At 39.6% G+C, this 22,084-nt stretch overlaps 1 protein-coding gene across 2 annotated transcripts in view; it reads right to left on the minus strand.

Moving 5' to 3' along the window:
• The window catches only part of PLXNB2 (plexin B2), a 237,336-nt gene that overhangs the window by 25,203 nt on the left and 190,049 nt on the right, over positions 1-22,084 (minus strand). For both annotated transcript variants that reach the window (XM_010706204.2, XM_010706211.3), the window contains 8 exons: positions 19,888-19,996; positions 7,951-8,087; positions 7,150-7,317; positions 6,108-6,216; positions 4,425-4,652; positions 3,779-3,955; positions 3,251-3,390; positions 2,153-2,253 (listed from right to left, as the gene is read on the minus strand). In XM_010706204.2, coding sequence (XP_010704506.1) covers positions 2,153-2,253; positions 3,251-3,390; positions 3,779-3,955; positions 4,425-4,652; positions 6,108-6,216; positions 7,150-7,317; positions 7,951-8,087; positions 19,888-19,996 — 1,169 coding nt within the window. The remainder of the gene's footprint in view (positions 1-2,152; positions 2,254-3,250; positions 3,391-3,778; positions 3,956-4,424; positions 4,653-6,107; positions 6,217-7,149; positions 7,318-7,950; positions 8,088-19,887; positions 19,997-22,084) is intronic.

Raw genomic sequence — 22,084 nt, forward strand, 5'->3', positions numbered from 1 at the left:
TTGGTAGCACAATCTCTTTGGGTACCACGCAACATAGAAGAAGTAACTCATCACTGAAAACTCTATCTCAACTCACATTTTCTCTTGTTATTTTTGCCAATTATCCTGTTAACTATGACCACAGCTAATCCTCTGGTGACATGCGCATCTGTCTCTAGCACAGATGGTTTCCTTGTTTACATCTATTGAAAGAGAGCCTTAATGGATGTCTGAGTGAGTTCATACATATGAACCTGGGGTTGTTGCAAAGAGCAAAAAAACAGACACAGCAATACTGTTTTTTCAGATTTTTCAAAGTATGTTCTACTTCCTCTGAATCCATGCAGTAATGAAAGTTATTTTTAAAAACACATAGCAATGCAGGAAAAGTACAGTTTAAAGCATAAAGAACACTAATTTAATTGAGAGGAAGGGAATGGCAGGAAGGAAGAAGGTTAAATGTCTTGCTGAAATTGATGGAGACATTTCTGTGGGACTCAGATACTTTGAATTTCTTAAAAGGACCACAACTAGGGAATCATCTTTCGGAAGAGCTATTTTAGCTGAAGGATTTCCAATTACACAGTATTGTTGATTGACTAGAATACCATGTTAATTAATATAGTGACCTTGTGCCTGCAGTTTTATTGCTCATATGCATTCATTTACCCCTTTATTTTAGAGCAGTCAGCAAACCCTAAGAGAGAAAGCGTCTTGTGGTTTCCAGCTCTTTGGTATTTGCACTTCCTCCCTGGTGGCTCTTTCCTTGACTATTATTGGTCCTAGTATTTTCGACTGTCTGTATTTCATGCTGCTGTCATTATGGCTTTACACTGTGGCTCCAGAACGTGTTTTGACTTCAGTGTTTCACTTTACTGTCAGCAAAGGTGGATGCAGTTTGGAAACTGGATTGCTCCTTGCAGATGCTTTCTGTTTCCTCAGTGTTTGTGCTTAATGGAGCAGAGAGGAAACCTTCAACCCACCAAACACCAGGAGTCTGTAGCACCCTCCAGGGAAAATCAGCAATAGAAAGGCGCCTTTTCCTTTCAGAAATGAGTATGAGGTTGCACTGAGGAGGCAGTGGGAGAGAGCGCTGTTAACCTTGATTAAATCTTTCACATTTCAAAATGCAGTTTGAAATTAAGCTTCTCTAGGAACAGTTTTTGATTCAAAGATTTGCTTTTGGGTTGTGTCTAGAACATGGAAAGAGTTAGCATTCCAGAGAAAGAAAGTTGACAAAGGAAAGAACATTCTGTCTCCAACATTTCTGGAAAACAAGACTTGGAGAGGCTTCAAGTATGGCAGAAGTCACTGAGATACCCAAGCTCCTAACATTAATTTCAAACTCTAACCTCAAACTGATGTTTAATTCAATCCTTCTTGTTAGCTGTTGTCAACATGAAGTAATATACTTCTCTCTAGAATAAAACCTGTGGCTTTTTTAGTAGGGATTATTTCAACACGACCCAACAGCAAGTCTAATTAGCTAATGAGGTGACATTTCATGGTAATCATTTAGGCCAATATTTGCAATGTTTGCATTCAGATGCTTAATTTAAGCATTGCAGAGTGGTTCAACATGTAGAAATGCTGAGTTACACACCTCCTGCTGTCCTCCCTGGGATGATGCTTCTACATTTATACAAAACTATTAGCTAGCTTCTCAAATCAAGCATAGGGTCTTGCCATGATACAACATAATATTTCTTTCCTGCATGCTTGCCAATTATCCCTTTGCAGACTAATTGCTGAAAATACATTTTGCAGGTCTGAAAATCATTTTTCATGTACATACTTGGCATATATTGCCATTGTGCTAAATACTAAGTGGACAGTTAGTCACTGCGAACCTCTCTTTCCTCTGTGTCAATCCACTCACATTAATAATGTACATGCATAAATAACTCCTATCTCAACTATTTTTATTTCGTAATAGAAAACTGTGCTTCCTTTAAAATAAAACTGTCCATTTCCTTTAAGAACCTCAACTCCATATTTTAATTATGATTTTTATATGTAATAGCAAAATGTTTGCTGTGTGTCAATACCTGTAATCAAAACTACCGAGATCTACTTTGAATTATTTGTTCTCAAGAGACAGTTTTAGCAAGATAGCATCACAGGTCTTCTGATTACTCAAGAGGACTCATAGCAGTGCAAATATCTGTCATACCTGTGAATTCCTTCTTGCACCGGTCTCTGACACTCTCCTCCAGGCCTTCAAGTTGAGATTTAATTTTTTCATACTCTCGTTCTGCTTGCTGGCTCTTCCGTCTTTATGGAATAGAAATAAGATTTACAAAAGTTACAAATTGTAAAAGGTAATAATTTGCAACAGGGAATGACTGGAGGACCGTTCTTGGCTTAGATTTCCTTTTGAACACTAGTGACAGATAAAGAAATAGAGAACAGCATCAGTAGCTCAAATTTAGTGCCAATCACCCTGGCACCACCACAGGCATGCTACTTGAAAGCGTGCTAGGGCAGAGATTTGAAATCCAATAAGCACTAAGCTACAAATATTTATACATACAAATCCTATATGTTCAGTGCAGAAGCTTAATCTGTATGTACCAAAGAAAGAGCACTTGCAACATGTTCTACACTAGCTATGAGGCATCCAGGGTATGCAACAAGAAGTGAACCAAGGAGGCTACAGGACATCTGCTCTGCTGATACACACCACTGGAATGAAATCCACCTACTCTTAAGGTCTGTGTATGAGGTCAGTGTATTACTAACCTCAAAATTATGCTAAGTAGGTCTCAAGTGAAGTACAGACATTGTTCTGGCCCTTTGTGAAGTGTGAACTTAATCATGAAATTTGCGTGTGGGTTACACTTATCTCAGCTTGAAAAACCAAAATAGCCAAATACACCCAAGCTTGGAGTTACAGTGCTGACTGAGGCAGCATAAGTGTGGACGGATATCTACGCAGAATAGGTTATATCCTTCAGGAGAGGCATGTTAGCAGCCATTTCAAGAATGTTATGTGTGCCACACTGCAGCTGGGCACTAGGCAAACCTGGGACCAATTGTTGTGCTTACGTATAAAGGACAGACCATGCTGACTGACACCAGCTAATTTGGTGTGCGTGAGAGGAATAAACTGGTGCTTAAACATATTTCCAGCCTTAACTGCTTTTCTTAACTCTATAGCTCTTAAAATTTATAAAGATATTTTGTTGGTTGAGCTCGGAACAATCAGGTATTACCTTCTAAACTTCAGGACATAGGATAACAAAAAGACATAATTAAAGGAACTTCTTACCTGTAACAGATGATAGAAATGATGATGATTGCTATCATAGGAATAAGTACCAGTGGCAAAATAAGATTCAGTGGGATGTCACTCACACGTGTATCATATTCCACTCTTCCGAGGACCCATTCACGGAGTCCAAATTTCACCTAATTAGATAAGCACAGACATTTGCCTCAAGAACTGCAAATGGACAGTGGCTCACTTTTCAATTGCGCTCTAAATTCTTAGTAATTCTCACTAAGTGATTTTCTAGCTCTATTTGTCAAACTAAAGAAACATTTCTGGATACTTCATACAAAATTTAGGTCATTAGCACTTTATTCTATTATATAATTTTAATTTACTTTGCAGAGGAAGAGAAATTCCCAGCTTGCCTAGATAGAATTTTACAATCCCACGTAAAGAACGTACAGCTTGGCAGCTTGGGAACACTCTTTACATGTGAGATCTTCTAGACAGGAGGCAGAAACTGGAGGAAGAAAGAACTGCAAGGAGTTTGTTTACGGTATACATTATATTGAAAAGGTAACCTACAATGAATTCTGGAAGGTTATTGATCATATCTCTCTTCTGCCTTTTCTTTGGCTGTGGCTGTACTTCAGGCGGCTCACAATATAAGTCTGTTTCGGTCAGTGTTTTTATGTTGCAAGGCTCATCACCTACAAAAGCCTGGGCCTCGTCTATGGTCATAGCTTTGTTCAGGTTACTGCCCTAGACAGAAAATAAAAGCGTAAGTCATTAAGGCAAAGTCTTGGGATACGAGAAATCCCGAGTTGATAATTTCTATTTGGATCATTTTGAGCAGCAGATGTGAGTCATACTGTAGTGTACAGAAGAGCAGAGTGGAAGGGAATTATACAATTCCTTCTCCTTTTCTTCTTGATGCAAGAAGAAAAGTTCCCTCCAGTCCTTGAGAGCTCTCTGGGAGAAGAAATTTCCGAAGGCCAGACTCAAAAGTAGTGGAGTCCTGGGGAAACCCAAAGTATGGCAAAAGGCCTCTAAGAAGGGCAGGGGGAGGGAGAGACAATATTTATTATCTAGCAGGGGTAAGGCATTCTAGAATTTTAAATATTATACCAAACAGCCGTTCGTTAAAGGTTAAGGGTTTTTGAAAGAAAGGAGAAATCCCACACATGTATCAAGGACAAAGTGAGTAACCATAATCTCTTAATAAATTTACCTTTGCATTTATAAGTTTGTTGACTTGCTTTTTGATGCCATCTGTGAAATTTTCAAAGGTCGGGTCTGCAACATATGTAAATGAATGACTCTCATTTTTTACAACCAACTGATAATGATCCATTAGAATAATTGTGGTAATGTTATAGTTTTCTGGATCTTCCAATATTGGTAGTGAAGAAAAAACCACTGTGGTTTCATTAAGTCTCATAACATAGTTTCCAACAAACTACAAGAAACAGGAGAAGAACATGAACATATTAGAGTTTGATTGGTTCTTATACATAAATGTTGATAACTTTACACTTCAGAAATAAAAACACCAGAGTTGTATCCTCTTTATACAGCAAAAATAACACAGTTTGTGGCACTTGCTAAAAAGAAAAGAAAAAGTAATAATGATGGGAACAAATTGTTGATTCATTATGCTCTAGCAGCTGTCCCCAGAATAAAAAACAGCTCACTTTCCATTGCCTCCAAATTCTGTGGCTCTGGACAATTAGGCTGATATCAGTAAACTGCTCTAAGATTAAGAGGTTTAGATGGGAAGTTTAATCCAGATCATCTTCTGAACCATGAAGTGTCTCAGGTTCTTTTTACTGATACTGTAGAATACCTTGCTGAAATTCAAGACAATTACAAAGTGAATTTCTGAATAAAATTTACTAATGTTACTAATTGATAACAACTCTATTGATCTGCTCCTCACTTCACTCTCAGTTACATAAATGTTCTTATCCTACAAACTCCTTCAGCCATTCAGTTACACAAACCACAGCCAACAACAGTAACACACACAGCCAACAGCACTAACATGAACCCTCAGAACTTCTCTATTAACACCTTAGTTTCTCACAGAAATCAAATGCCACTTGATAGCTTCTCTCCTAAATATTGATATTGCTACAGAAATGGAAGCAAAACAAAAGATCAAAAAAGATTACAAAGCCAGCTGGCTTTGGCATACTCTAAAAGTTGAACCACACATAAAACACTAGAAATACAGATTAGCAACTCTATTTTTGAAATTGAGCCACACTACAGTCTTAAATTGAAAAGCTAGCCTTAAGAAAAAGCCTTAAAACACATTCTTACTGGAATATTGTTTTTTAAGCTCTCAATCTTTGTATTAAATTGCAATCTTCATGAAAAGAGTGGGAAATTGAGACCTAGAGATAATGTCAGTTCTTAACATTACAAGCAAGACATTTGTTTTCTTTTTTAACTTTATTTATTGTTCATATCTTTTTTTAGGAACATGCTGTAAGTGGAATATGCTTGCAGAAAGAAAGAGAAGATTTTTTTGTTGAGTACTGACTGTGCAAGCCAAGAATGCAGTACAGTAGGACTTTTAAGCAAATTGCTGAAGTTTGCAAGGAAGGAGAAAGACAAAGACAAATTACACCATTTTCAAGTTTTGAAATATATCCAGTTTACCATCCAAAGCTTAATTCTTATATCCTTACTCATTTTGAATGAAAATAATTTTAAAGCAGTAAATGTAAGTGAAGATGGCAGGAGTGGGCTTTTCTCAGACTGAGATCCAGACCAGACCCAGAAGCCTGTTCGAACGTTACTCCACCTCAAGCCCAATGAACTCAAGTGGGCAAACTCATGCATTTTTTTAAATAGATTATGTGTTATGCATCCAGTGTGATGCCTTGTGGGGGAAAAAGAAAATTACCGTTTTGGAGCTCAGTTTGCCTGCTTCTGGACGCTCTGCATGTACCATCAGTGAGAAACTCTGGATCAGTTCAAACCCAGTTCCAGTTACTGTAATATTTCTCCCTCCACTGAAAGACAAAATTAATAGAGAAGTCAAGTAATTGGCAAAATACTACAGCTATAGATTGCTTTATCCTACAGCACTACTACTTCCACTGAAAACAGTTATGTAATTGCTATATGTCATGTAGATATTCTACACAAAGAATTGCTGTTAAAGCTATTGATGACAACATCATTTAAAAACAGCAATGTCAAAACTAATTTTAAAATAGCAGAATAGAAAAGTGCAAGTCATTTTGTCAGTAGCTTTTCACTGATGCCTATTTTTGTGTGCTTTACTTCAGCAATGTTTTTGTTCAAATCCGTCCATCTACCACACACTGAGATAAAGGTGAGTGCATTTTCCACAGATCTGCAGGGAACTGGCTTCCCTATTCCTTTTTCATTTGCAACATCTTTTTTATAAGAGAATGTATTCACATAAGAAAAAGAATGCATACAAGTGGCCAGTGGGAACTGAAGTCTTCTCAGTAACACAGATTGAGAAGGATAGCAATCCTCAGAGCAATCCATTAAAATAAGGTTCAGTTCATAAGGAGGAAAAAAAAGTCTTTTAAATACTCTGGAGTAAATCACTAGTGATCTACCAAAGAACCTGTGAGGCCTCCAAACCACCCAAACAAAAAATCAAAAGCAAGTATGAAAAACACATCAAGTTTTACATAAGCAATTACTCCCTATACATGAAGGAAGGTACCAATTTATCTAAGAGAAGTCACGGTTGATTTTATTTTTATCATCCTATTTTTAAGATCATGATCTTGCACTTCTTCCTGAAAGAAAAACTTTACTTGATTCCTCTCTCTGTCAACGGTGCCCTATAGGCAGAACAGTCAGAGTATAAGTTTGAGTCTTATTTCAAACAGTTCTATATGGAGAAAAAGCTACAACATATTCTAACCCAATTGTAAATGAAGTAATGACAAACACTTCATTACCTGCTGAAGCTATTTACGGGCTTGAACTTGGTGACAGTAGGATTCTCACTGTATGAAAATTGCACTGGTACATCAATTTTTGTTTCCCCATAGCGCATTGTGACTCCAACAACTTCAACCTTGCTATTGCGTCCTGTAACGCAAACAATCTCATCTCCAAATTCAGTGCTAGATTGCAGAAGATAAAGAAAAGGAAACATCTTTAGTTACTAACATTACTGAGATCTGTATTCTTTACTATAGTACTTCATAATAACAACAATAAAAAACTCTATTTCTGCTAAGCATTAGGAAATTACATGAGTAGGTAACATCTTCTCCAGATCATTTAGAGTTTTTAAGCAGATATGAAAAGGAATACTGTACAAACACAATGTGATGCCAGCACATTTCATCTCACTCCATTTTGGGGGGCAGCAATTAATAAAAAGATCATGAATTGAGAGGAACAAGTAAAGAGGCACAATGGGATTAAAAGCGTATATGTAAATGGAACCAGTAAGGAAATGTTGAGTGAGAGCATGGCCAGATTTGGAGCTGCCAGTCAATCAGAGTGAGCTGAAACTGTAAAATTCTTTGCATAAATGAGTTCTTCAGCTTTGGTGATATTTGAAGCTACCCATTCCAGCTGAAGCCTCTGGGTGAGTTTGTGTCTGAACATTATGTGCAGAACCACATTGCACAGCATGAGTCATTACCACTAAGAGACAGACAAAAGATTTGTGTAATTTTTAAAGGCCAGAAAAGGTTGGTGCTTTGTCAGGATACAACTCTGTATTCTTCGTTACCCAGGGTACTTACACATTGCAAGGCTGGCTACCGAGAAAAACATGAACATCCTTCTTGGAACCAGTTGCCAGGTTCATACCAGTGATGGTAAGCGTGGTTCCACCTGCTTGTGGACCACTTTGAGGTGTTATTCTAGTAGGTTGAGGGTCCTGAAGAGAGAAAGTGATCAAACTACTTCAGAAAATTAAAATAAAATTGACACCAGTATTAACGAGTATAGGAGATAATAGTAGTTTAATATTATTACCTGAAAAATAAGAAGATAAAAATAATGAACGACAAGTCTTCTCAAATAAAAGTCTATCATTACTCGTGGTGAGCAAAGGAAGAAGTAACGTGATGTGAATGTACTCATGTTTTCTTCATACTTCACTTGATATGGCTTTATATGAACTTAAATTTCCTATTTGCAATATTTAGAGTTAATTGCCATTAAATCTGTGTTTTTTTGTGTTGAATTTCTTGTTTTCACATTTAATATTTCTCTCTTCCTTATGGCTGAATCTACCTTCACCTTTCCTTACCCTTTCCTACATTCCACATCAGTGACAGGTGATACAGAATAAGTTTTACAGAACTGATACTAAAAAACCAAAAAGAATATTAAGATTCCATTTATGCAGGACTTTTAATTGCAGTAAAAGAGTATTATCTCCTTCTTTACCAATGAGCTCATAGGAAAAAAAAAATTAGGAAACACTAAACTTTTCTTTATACGCCTAAAAGCTTGGAAAGGATTTCTTAAAATCATTTGAAACAAGCTTCAAATTGTCATGAAATTTTTCAGAAATAAAAATTTCTCAAGTAAGTTCACTCCTTTTGTTCTCAATTCATTCTTTGTTTCTGTGACTGCATTCCCAGAGATATGACAAATACTATAAATTAACAGTGAAGGCTTTTCATGAGAAATGCAATTTAATTACTTCATCTCTAAGTAGTCCCTACTCCCACTTGAGAAAATCATTGCTATTCAGGACAACTCTGAATTAAGAGTGTGAGTGAAGCCATGTAAGTGGCTTGAGATCACTCAGCCTGGCTTCAGCACGTGCTACCTGCCGACTTGCTAAAATGAGTGGATGATGGTGAAGTCCAGCCTTAGGGCAGTGCTCTGTGTAGCATACACATGATGGTCAACAGTGAGGGGACCTGGCAGCTCACACTGATGGTTGAATTTGGTGGTTTTGAAGATCTTTTCCAAACTAGATGATTCTAGTTGATTCTAGATGATTGTGGTTGGCGACCCTGCACACAGCAGGGGAGTTGAAACTTTTCTATAAAACATTCTATGATTCTATAATTTTATGAATAAAGGAAGAGCAAAGACATTTGAGGACTTCCTTCTGACTGGGGTTTACCTGATCATCATCACATTGCATGGATGCTCACTCAGAGGATTGGCCATGCTCAGAAGGGGAAAGGCCATGCTCAGAAAGTTTTGCTGACTAGTCACATAGCAAAAAGCTTTCACTTGCGTTATTTTACTCATGAAAAGACTGCCATCTCTGTGTCAGCTTGCAGCTACAAACACAATGGTTCGTGAGTGGCTGGTAGAAGAGGGAATGATGTAGTGGAGTTCGGCTGAAAGCTCAGCGAGCCATTGATAGGTATTTACCAAATAGCAGGAATTTGTAAAAATGCATTCAGTTGACCTTGTGATTACTTGACAAATTTGTTTTATTGAAGCACTGATATTATAGAAACATAGAGAACTTGTACTTGCTGCGCTTGTTATATACTTTCATGTCTGAGCAACTTCCCTCTGAAGGAATGTATCACGGTTCAGCACACTTCACAAATCCACAATGACAACTGTAATTTGCTCTCAAGTCATTGAGCTTTAGGAATATGCTTTAACACTAATTGGGTGTCAATTGCTTTTCTTCCCTAAGAGAAATCTGTTTGTAAACCCTTCACTCCTCTAGATGTACGATGATAAAGCACGTGACTGCTCTCATGAACTAACCTCTGATTTCTTTTTAATTTAATACATCACTTGAGTTACAACATTTTATGTAAGGAATTGACTCAAAGTAATTTTTAAGCATAGTTTAAATAAAAGGGAACATTGATTCAACATAATAGAGTTGACTAAAACTGCTTACTTAGATCTATACAGCCCTCTCTCTGCATACTCTTCAGATTTAATTGCTTGCTGATTTAACCTAAATTGAGATTACATAAGGGTAAATAAAAGATTTGAGTAGGCCAGTTTTGAAAGTCACATCTGAAGCTCAAATTAACATGTCTTGATCTGCACTTCACAAAAAAGCTCACTGGTGGTTTTTTGAAATTCAATTTTGTTGATTAAAAATACTACAATTGTATTGCTTGTAAAAACTTACCAAACACCTTACATTTAACCTTAACAGACAGAAAACCATGCTTTTTATTAACTTCCAATTAAGTTTTAATTGCTACAAAGTGTTAACTATATCGGACTAGTACATTATAGCCAGTAAAAATCCACAGCAACAGATAGATGGATGTGGGAGGGACAGCTTCCATACGTCAACATTCCCCAAAAACTACTAAAAAATTAGTGGACAAATTCTTTACCCGTCAACCTCAGGAAAAAACTATGTAGACTGTTTAGCCTTTTTTCTAAACTCTATCTGTCAAACTTTTATACAAAGATAAATAATTACATTAAAGCTCAGTTGGGGTATCTGATCCATAACACAGGCAGTGCAACAGTTGGTTCAGTAGCTAACAATCAGCAAATACCAAGCAAGTCATGAACTCAAAGCAGAACCACTGAGAACCATTTTCTGTGGGACCTTTTATTGGCAGCCTACATGAACAGCTACAACCCTCTATGAATAACAACAGCAATGCGGATGTGAAACAAGTACCTGTTCCATTTTCTCTAGAATTTCCTTTTTTTATTAGAAAGACTGTGGCTCTGCTAATAGTTAAAGAGCTAAAAGGAGATGGATCCAGGCTTTTTGCAGTGATGCCCAGGTACAATTTCATGAGGCAAATGGAATCTACTCTGGGTGTCCCTGCTTGAGGAAGAGCTGCATCGTTTGGCTTCCAGAGATCCCCACCAACTCCATCCATTCCGTGATTCTGCATCATTTTGCGAAAACCCAGCAATGCCAAAAAAGAGAACATGCTACCCACACCTCGCCCCACTTCCACAGCACAGCTGCAACGTGGAGCCAGCACATCTCAGCCTCATTTCAGGTTAATGAAAAGCTGAGGCCAAGAATTGCTATGGTAGCTACTGCAAGTAGCAGCTGAAGAAGTGGAATAGTAACGTTTAACCCTTATTTTCTCTTTAATCACCAGTTTTGCAGCAATCCCTCAAAGGGCTATTTTAAAACAGCTTAATCCAAAGTATTCATATTTAATCTATTTAAACTAATTTTGAAAATACCAAGAACACTCCAGGGACTAAATAACATGGACATGTAGTAAAGATCTAATAAGGAGAAGCTAAACTAGGCTCTGTGTGCAGAGTTTTTCAGGATGACTACTAAAACAAAGCATCATAAATAACAGCTTGTTACCACAAATTTGTTAGGAAAATAATTTCAATAATTCTAATTTGCTGTTTTCTGTTTCACAGTTTTTTCCTTTTTTCCTTTTCCTTTTCCTTTTCTTTTTCATTTCCTCTTCCTTCCCTTTCCAGGACCTTTCAGAAAAATAAGTAGCTTAAATAAATTATTGAGAATTTTAACAATTTTATTGCAAAACCAATGCACTATCAGCAAGCTTTAGCGCTCTTCTAAAATCTTCACAGATGGCTCAAAGTACGAAGCTGCAGCAGCCCACCCGGTGGTCGTCTTAGAGTACCAACAAAGGAAAAGTGTAGCTCACCTAAATGGCTACCCAGAAAGCATTTTTCAGAAATGCAGCTATGGAGACAAGATGAGCAGGAGAAGACATTTTTCTGAATGCTATGATAATTTTAAAAAGGCGCTTCAGCAATGCTACAAGGCCTTCAGAAGAATCGTGTTACCTCAGGAGGAGGCAGCCCTTTCCCATATGTCACATCATGCTCACTCACATGTGGAGAGGTTCAGACCTTCGCAAGCCACTAGGCTGAGTCTTACTGTACCAATTCTAGCAAAGCTGCAAGAAACCTACCCACACCTCTATGCCGCAGACCACAGCTCCCCACGAGATTCCTTCTTGCAGAAGAAAAAGAAGGCAAAGTGGAAAAATCCTTCGCTGCTAACCTGGTTTGGGTGATATAAAAATTGCTACTTTTACCAAGAATCAAGCCTCTTCCACCTGGGCTGAATCCTGGGCAGTGCTAAAAATTCAACCACTACAACCTGCGCTGATCAGCCCAGGACCCCAAGTGCTGTGAGATCAGTGATACCACATTTTCAAAATCCCCTCAAGGATTTCCTTTGTCCTAGTTTCTTCCCTATTCTCCTTTCAGTTCCTGAATTAAAAGCACTCCTGCCTCATAACAGATACTCTGCTTCCATTTTCATTCTTCTGCATCTCCATATCTGTTTGCTCAGTCAGAACGTGCCTGGGGGACGTCACACTTTCTGCAACATTGCACCACAGTGCTTGCTGCAATTATGATGTTAAGCAGAACATTTGATTATGTGTCCTATATGGAATTTATAGCAGCCTTGTAATAATTCTTCTGGAAAACATCAGCTCTTGTGAGGGCTTGGCAGTGCTTCATTTCTCATGGACACAGTAACATTTAAACAACCCTACCAACATTAATTTAACTCTTGTTTTATAATTCCTTCAAGTGTAGAAAATTGAAGTTCACTTACATAGCAGTTGCTTGAAAGGATAAGATACTCTTTCAAGTTGCAGTGGTCTAAGCAATGGACACATTTAATCACTGGGAAATACTGTTTATGTCTTCCACGTACATTGTGTCTGCTTGAGCACAAATCTCCTCTGCAATAACAGGTTCCCTCATGCCTGGGCTTTCTGACTGCCTGGCTTTTAAAAGCCTGCTCTGATGCCTGCCAGTTGCTCAATGGCCTGTCAAGGCATGTAGGTCATCTCTCAGCAGAAGAACTTCTCACGACCCTACTCTTTCATGACTAGGTCCTGTGCTTGTAGAACGTGGATTTGCAGTTTTGATATGTGCATCTTCAGCTGTGCTATTTGAAGAAGGATCTCTTCTCAACAGGTGTTGCTTGCTCCCAACAGGTGTAGAATGATTTATTCTGAAAAAACAATTTGCTCTCAACAGGATTTCTTGCTTGTAGGTCAGCGCAGATTTTAGCTTGTCAGCCATGGGAAATTTGAGCATTTCTATCTGTTACATTCTAACTTTCCTTAAATCTTTGGTAGAGATAATAATGCCAAGTGGGAGGTCTCAAAATGCACCTGCGACCTCTCTCTCCCGTGCTGTACCAGACTGCTGGGTTAGTACTCTGAGCTGATGAGCAGGTTTCCAGGGCTTTGATAACCACTAGGTAGCTTTGGTTGAAGAATAATAATAATGCTGTGAATAGGTTACCTGTTCTGCCTTGATAACTATAGTCAGTGCTGATCCTGTTGATATAGACTACCTGAAAGCAGTGGTTATCTACTCCAACTGGAAGCAGTGAGGCGATGATAATATCTAAGCAGAATCCTTGCACATTGCTTATGATATATAACATTTAAACAGTGTGACACTCTTCTGTAGCAAAAGAGTTTATTCTCTTTGTAACACCAATGAATTACTTGCAACTTACACTCACATTCCTGTGTACCCCAGTGCCCTGCCTCATCCCTGCATCACAGACTGACCTGAGCTTCACAAATTGTATTTTTGGGTTGTGCCTCACAGTAATGTCATATTCTTGTAACAATCTGTCTCTGAAATACATCGTACTTCGTCAGCACACAGGTATGAGGGGAAAATGATGTCCTGGCAGAAATACTAGCACTGGCCCAAGCATGCATATGACTTCATGCCCAGGCCACTTTCCAGTGTCCTGTTTTCTTTGGTGCAGCCAGAAACCTTTCCTTCCTTTCTGCTTGCATCCTCCATCTCATACTTGCAAATTTGTTCACAGAAATGCTTATATATTATTTGTCATAGTTTCATACTTTCTGCATGCTGGAGGGTAAATTATCTCCATGTCTGTTCCACTTATAATCACATTTAGCAGCAAACTTACTTATTAGCAATGTACATGACTGCTGCTACTGATAGAGCTACGTCAGCCCCTCTGAGCACTTGCATCTGAGCTCTTATATTTTTCATTTTGTTTATTAATCTAGAATGAACGTTTTCATCTTTTATATTTTATTGCTTGCAGTCTTTTTGCACAGATAGGAAGGTGATTTGTTATTTCTTTAGGTTTCTGATTACAATGCTATTAAAAGATAGTTTTTAGAGGCTGAAAGTGCTCCTAGCGTTTTAGGTGTCTGTGGTCTGCTGGTGTCCAATCGAAGCACAGCTTTTATCTGGCTAACAGCAGGGTTACTTTTTTCCCCTTTTCTTCCTGCTATCCAGCTTCTTTGCAATTTTTCCATTAAAAATACACAGGTGCAACACAAAACCCTTCCCCCAGCTTCCTTTTCACTCCCCTGTCTTGCACTCGGGATTCGATCTGCTACGCCAACTAATATTTTCACTCGTTATGTTTATTTGCTTTTTCAGCTCTCTTGGTTTACATAGTTGTGCTGAGCCAACTCACTTCTGGTCTCTCACACAGCATCCATAAACAAGAGGACTGCAGTCCTACGGGGCATCACTTAGGTTCTGCGGATTTTCTTTTCTAATTTCTCTTTTTTTTCTAATATTCTACCACCAAGCACACCCTGAACTTTTTATATTCTGTTGCATGACTCTGTAAATAAGGATGCTAACTGCTGTATTACTGAGCTATGATAGGAAATTTCTAGCCCAAGAGCTGCACCACCGAGATAAAAGTGGTCACCTTTTGTCCTTCACTAATGCAGAAAATGGGAGGAACAACCAGCCACCAAGGAGGCCACTGTTGAAATGCTGGCCAGAAATTCAAAACAGTTGGAAAGCAACAGAGGATAGGAGACCAACAGAGATGTAAAGAGACCTTGCACAATGTCTGTGCTTTAAGGGGGGATGCTGGAGAAAAAGCAACCTTTCCAGACCACAAGCAGAGACAAGTGGGAGGGTAAAGAGGACGGTGGCAGAATATATCTCCATGATGCTGTGGGAGTTGCCAGCTGCAGCACGAGGGGAAGTCAGCAACAGATGGATGTGTCAAGTGGGCGTAGCGGGTAGCAAATGGTAGAATTGCCTCAACTCCCTCCTGCCAGCTCCTACTGCAGCAACCTCTGTCCTGGGCTTTGACTTTAGTGGGACTGCACACCCACAAGCGCAGTGTCCCCCTGCACTTCCACACATGAGAGGAGTGGGATGCTGTGCTGGGGGCCTGAGGAGGAAGCACATGTACATGTGGGCAACACTCTCACCAGTGTACAGAGCGTGTTATTACTCTGCATTTATCTCATCTGTCCTGTCTCCAACAAGTATCCTTTCTCTTTCCTCATCCTGATCCCAGCTGCAGTCGGCTCTGGCTGTTGAAGCAGGTCTGTAAAACAACTCGTTTGTTACCAAAATTATTCCCCCCGCCCCACTCAGTGCTGAGTTGTTCTGCCAGCCCTCGTGTACAAAAATTAAACACATTAAAGGCGTAGTCCATGAAGTGCTGGAGGCACTCACCACCTTCATGAAGGTCAAAGTGTAATTTAATGGACTGCAAACATAACCACAGGAGTTGAATTAAGCTTAAGAACAGGGCACACGAGCTGCTCCTTCCTCCCCTTCTGTCAGACACGGGGACCTGTTTCCCCAGACATGCCACCCACTCACAGGACAGTGGGCAGACAATTTCCATTGAACACACAGGTAGCCGCTCCCTGAGCTGGCCTGTCTCATAGGCCTGCAGGGACAATGCAGCCAGGCCTCGCTCCTGGGTTACACCAGTGCAGGCCGGTGGGCCAAGCCCTGCTCTCTTGGGGCTGCTGTGTGTGAACCTGCAGTTTGCCTGAATGTTTCCAGGTGTGTAGGCAGAGAGTATGCCAAGTGACGCACACTGCCTGCTGTGGGTGGGAGGCTTACACTCAGGGCTGATAACCTAAACAATGGATGGTTTGGACTGTAGGCAGCATCTTTTTGTCCTGAGGCAGAGACCACATCATTTTCTGAACAGACCGCAGAGCCCTTCGGGCAGCTCTGATGGAGAAACGGAAGCACGTTAGCTGGAACACCTGCCTATCCTGTACCAGTGTTCACTGGCAGCCTTCAAGCAGAACCCACAAGCACCAAATAGAGGAATATATTTTTAAGTGATGCCTCAGATGACAGAAATTAGGTTTAATAATATTCACGTGAGGAAGGGCAGCTTCCCAAAACCTCTGAGTTACCCAGCTCTCCTGGCCCCTGTGCAGGCTGACACAGAGCCAAGATGTGCTTCAGAACTTTTATTACTATGCAGAAGGATAATACATAGCCACTGTCCTCTGGCAGCAGTTCCAGACTGCTGTGGGTGTCTGGTTTATTAGCATCAATCATAATGGCAACGAGCCATGTAAAGTGCCTTTCTTCCCCAAACTATAGTGCAAAATGGATGTGCCATGGTGAAGACTTGTGGAGAAGAATTAAGGAGGGAGCTGAGCTTCCACTGCAGCCCTGTGGCACTGATAGCACTGTGGTAGTGAGAGATCCCCCAGCGACTGCTTGTAAAGTCAGGAAGGAAACCAGAGGATGGATGAAGATAAGAAAAAATACTTATTTGCAAGAACATTACGGTGGAAAAAAGTGCCTTGTTAAATCTATCCTTCCATACAGATTCATATTCAAACTGCCAGTGAGCAGTCATCTTCATGTTTGTTTTCAGATCAGACTCTAATTTGTTGCTCTTTCTTACACTTATTTGAGCTTTGTGAAACCATGTAATCTTTTTAATCTAAAGCTCACAGAGCTGCTCTTGCAAACAGGCACTGAAGAACCTGGAGCCAGCTGCAAGCTCTCGTTCTGGTGGCTTGAGTTTGAAGATGCGGTATTCTGGGAAGGAAGCACACTTGTGTGGTATCACTAGCCTGGGTCATTTAGCTGGGAAAAGCTTAACTTCTACCTTCAGTTCTGTTTATCACTGCCATCAACAAACCAATCAGATGAATAAACAAAAAGCAGGACTGGGCTTTATCCATGGCATGGCTTCTCCTGCACAGAGACCAGCCAAATTGTCAGAGGCACAGCATAGCAGGATATTAAAATTTAGTGTCATTTCATTTCTATTTCAATAAAAGGAGAATGGTTATTGCTGGATTCTGCTTATAGTGAAACAAACAATAAAAGGTCAGTGGAGGTGGATGAGGTTACCAGAATTTAATTTCACTGAAATGTCTGTACTTGAACAACACTCAGGATAGAAGAAACTGTGATGGGTAGGGGGACATAAAACTTTCTGTTATGGAGCAAATATAGATGAGATGTTTACTATACAGCACAGACTTCTTAGGAACAGGGCATTTTAGTTCAGAAATGATTTTAAATTGAAACCTTGGCTTTCTTTCTAACTGGATTGTTGACCCAACTAGTGGAAGTCTCACCTGCTGCTTGGCTCAGCAATGCACTGGCAGAATGGAGCAGAAGCACAAGTGTAAACCCAGGTTGTGCTGACTGCTGAAGGTTGTCAGTCCAGCTTTAAAAACACACCTCATTGTTCTGGCTGGGCATTAACTACAGCCAGAGACAGTAGTACCTGATAACTGATTATGAGTCTTACTGGCAGCCACCTACCAGATGTATGAACCCCACAGTATGGTAACACTTTTGCTCTGCAGAGAAACCAGGCTGAGCAGCTCCTTGTCTCCTTGAGTTGCTTGTACACTTCTGTGTGGTGGTGCCACACACAGTATTTCAAGTGGACACAGCTAAAGCTGAAGCTATTGTGCTGAGGGTGATCAAAGCACACAGCAGAATCACTGGTATTTACCAGTAGTAGAGCAGCAGATAGAGTACCAAGGAAAGGGGAAAATACATAATAGGAGATTTATTTTAGAAAGGTTCTTGAAAAGTATTTTCTTTCTTTTCTATATATCAAATAGTGGAGCTTTTATATAAAGATTTCGTGTATCTCCTAAAACGAGCCACCAAGGAACTGCCTGAAAACAGCAATGAAACAAGAAGCAACTTTTCAAACAACAGCTGCCTAGGCTGGCTGTACTGACCATCTGTTCTGATGCCAGAAGCGCTCATGTCACACTTGCAGAGGTGTGCATGAGTGTGACAGCCCTGCACTGATTTTAATACTACCACAGCTGGCTTCATTTTCCATGGAACAAAAAGAAAAATGAAACTAGGAAGTAATTTCACTAGTTGTAAAGCATGTAATGCTGTGCTTGATGATTCTGTACTCTTTGCCATTGCTCTGCATTCTGTAATGAAAGCCCCCATGGAAACATTTTTGAGGTAAATAAAGACATTTTTTAGCAGCTAGTTTAGGTACCTGATATTTCAGTAATCTCAATCCATTCAGAGACTGGCACATAGGAAGTCTTGGACCTTCACGTAAACATCCACCTGGATGATAGCTGTACATGGCAGCTTGTCCTGGGGCACCACAGGCATTTGTGTGCCTTTCCCTCAAACAGTGGAAGGCAGCAGCACTGCTCTTGTCTCATTCTCACAGCTGCATTGAGCACAGAATCCCACCAGAACAAGTTCTCACAGAGTTTATCTAAGCCTACATAAAGGCTTCACATTACATTTCAATTCATTTTGTAACTTGTGTGGTTTTCATGCCAACTATGAAATAATCTTTACATGCAGGAGAAGCATAGGAGAACTGGTACAACACATACACAGTGTAATGTCATAGCCTCTGTCCTAGAGATAGTGAGGACACAAACATGGGACATGACGTTTCTGCACATTTCCTGCTCTCATTAAGATAAATGAGATGATTGACAAAGGAAGACTTAATTATAACCTACATTTCCACAAAGGAACAGAGGAGGGCTGTGACAGTAGAAGATCATTTTCAAGCAAAATGTGGGCTTTTGCAGAGATACTATGAGGGAGAGGAGATAATTGCCCCAAAATAATGGAAAAAAAACCCACTTCTAGCCTCTTTTGTGAAAACCAGAATATCCTCTTCTCAGCTGAATGTCATTCCTGACTTATTCCACCTCTTACTGCTGACTCCCTTCCTTTCCTTCTCACAAAGAATTAATGAGACAGAAGTTAAAATACAGGAGATGATAAAGCTGTAACACATCCTTTATATTTTATAGATTTACAGATTTTATAGACATAATTTTAAATACTAAGATGAGAATAGAGATTAGTTAAACCTCTCAGCTATCACACGCTCTTAGAAATTTGGAAGACCTCACAGATACAGACAAAGCTACTTGCTGCTAAATCCACAGACTAGAACAGCAATAACCCATGGCCATGTTTAGAGTAAAGCAATTAAAGACATAAATTAGATTCTCCTTCACAGTGTCACTGACAACAAAGCATACATGTAATCTGACTCAAATCATGCTGTCTGTGTCTCCGCATGCCATATTTTGGAATGAAATAAATTATTTAAAAAAAATTAATGCACTCATTCTTCAGCTGCTGCGCATTAATTCCTACAATTAAGAACACTGGTAGCCTAAACACAGTGATTAAACTGTGTGCCTGAAGAACCTGATTTTTACAGTGCTGACTTGTTTTTATTCAGTACTGACACTCAGAGATATTGTATCACTGCTTAATAAGTTGACTACAATTTCTTTTCTGCTGCATCTTTTCAACTTGACATTGCAAACATCATCTCAAAATAAGACACTGATCTATTGATAAGAATAGGTTTTGATATACTTTCTGTGTAAATAAATGCTTGAGTTTAGTGTTTTCTAACATGCTTGAGCAATTGTGCTGTTGATTAAATGAAGTTTTTAAGGCAAAACAAGTGTTTAACAAGTAAACTTCAAGCAATGCACAAAGTATAAAACAGATCAATGCCAAAAAAATGCACTTACCTGGTATGTAAACTGCACGTTACTTGGTGATTTACCTAATTTTCCATTGATGTTAACTTCAATTCGACCTTGTTTAGGTACCTTCATTTCTCCAACTTGACACACAATCCTAGCGAGAAACAGTAATCTAAGCTTATCTGATAGCAGTAACAGCTGCAATACAATGCAAGGTACAGTAGCACACCTGCTGCCAGCAAAAGCATAAACTTGGCTTTATCCTACATGAGATGCTTGAGCTATTTGGGCTCAGATTCCCACCACAACCACCCAGGAATATTTTAATCATATCTACATGGAGTAAAACTGAAACTTGACCACCGTACATAGCAACTATTGAGCCCACTTCTTAATAGAAGACTCAGATTCAGTCCGGAGGTAGGGCCAAATTGTATGACCCTATACAAAGTTTTCCCATCATCTGGTGGTGTTAAAAAACCCAGTGACACCTCACATAGACCTTGATGCAAGAATCAGCTATCTTGTAACTTTGTGTATTGGAGCTGCTAATGCTTTTGTAGTGAATCCTGCTATCTCCCAGCTTTCAGCTACTGCATTTTCACACCTACGATCAAAATCCCTTTAGAATTACTGTTCTCTGAAAATAAATCCTCAGATAACCCACGCAAAATCAGAGGTCAAGGAACAGTGGAGGAGAAAACATTCCGAGTTAACTCTCACTGCTGCTCAGGGAGAGCTGCAATGTTTAGATTTCTGTTTCCAACAGGTGACTCGCAGAATAAAAGCATGAAAATGCAGCAAGGATTTGACACACTCAAAAGGTGGGACAAATGCTTAGTGGTGGGCTGATAATTGAGTTAGATAAGGATGCACACAGTGTTTGCTGCTTGCGCGGGCGGTTTCGCACGGGACAAACCCTAGGAATCACTGTTCATTTCCTTCATTTTTTCTCTACTTGGATTATTGCTCCTCTGTAAGCAGGGCACAACTTCTTTAAAAACAAACAAACAAAAAAAAAAAACCCAAGAAAAAACCCACAACCCAACTCCCAAATTACTGAGTACAATGTTCTTAAATTAGGACTTATAATAAAAGGATTGTCAAGTCCCCTTGCGGACTGCTCCAGAATTTTCTGCCTGGGTACTGGCAAGTGGACAAAATTCTCTAAATTCTTGCATGTCCTGGCATGTGTATGGCTGCCTGAGTCTGTTCCTCATCATCTCTACTGTATTCTTGGAAGTTGTATCTCCATGTCAGGCAGAAACAGGAAACAGTGCCTTCGGAAGAATGTCTACCATATGTCAAGCTAAGGAAAGCAGTCGGGTGCTGGGGCTTGGGGGTGAACAGGGAGCCGGCAGTGGGATGAGCAGGGATTTTAATTGAGCAAAGCTCCCTCCCAGCCCAAGCACTGGCACGGCCTCCCTCCCCCTGTTACAAATGGAAAACTATAAAGGAGAACAGACTTCTCCGAGCAGACAAAGAAATACCACAGCAGAGCCAGCGAGCAGCATCCAGTGCTTTAAAACTTGCTGCCCTCCTACCTATGGGAGGAACCAGCTCCTAAAAATGAATAGCTTGTTGCTGCAGGAAGGATGGAGAAGCAAGACTCAGTGCTTCTTTCTCTTTTTTTTTTTTCTTTTTTTAATTAAGAATAAATAAAGTAATAATTAAACAAAATAATGGAAAAAGATAAAGATGCAAAATTATAGATATCCATTTAAACATTTTGAATACCTTCTTTTTCAAGGCTTCTCTAATGGAGAACATCCTTCAAAACCTCCTAATTTGTTGGTAAATTACATTATGCGAGTTGCATTTGTTCTCGCCCATTACCACACTGGCAGAGCTTAGGAAACCAGTAATGTTGCTACGATACAAGGAACCAGTCATCTCAGTTTTGGCTCCTTTCCACATATTTAAAAATACCAAAAAGCTTTAGAGAAAGCCAAGAGGCTGTGGAAATTCTTGTAAGGCTACACTGGGATTCAATGCAGCTTTTGCAAACACTGGAAATAGGGAATGGGGAAAGATGGCTGAAAGGGAGTTTTCAGAATTTTGTGGATAGTAATGCGTGTGTAAACGGGAGTGATGGTAATGGATTTGGGAAGCAGTAGGAGATACAGAGCTTTATAGATATTCTTAGGTCCTTGGGGCCTGGGAAGCTGCTAAATGCCTGATCCACAAACCGACTGAAGCCATCGCTTTTTCAAAAGCTAAAAAAAAAAATAATATAAAAAAC

This window comes from Meleagris gallopavo, chromosome 1 (genome assembly GCF_000146605.3).
Source record: "Meleagris gallopavo isolate NT-WF06-2002-E0010 breed Aviagen turkey brand Nicholas breeding stock chromosome 1, Turkey_5.1, whole genome shotgun sequence".
NCBI classification, from domain to species: domain Eukaryota; kingdom Metazoa; phylum Chordata; class Aves; order Galliformes; family Phasianidae; genus Meleagris; species Meleagris gallopavo.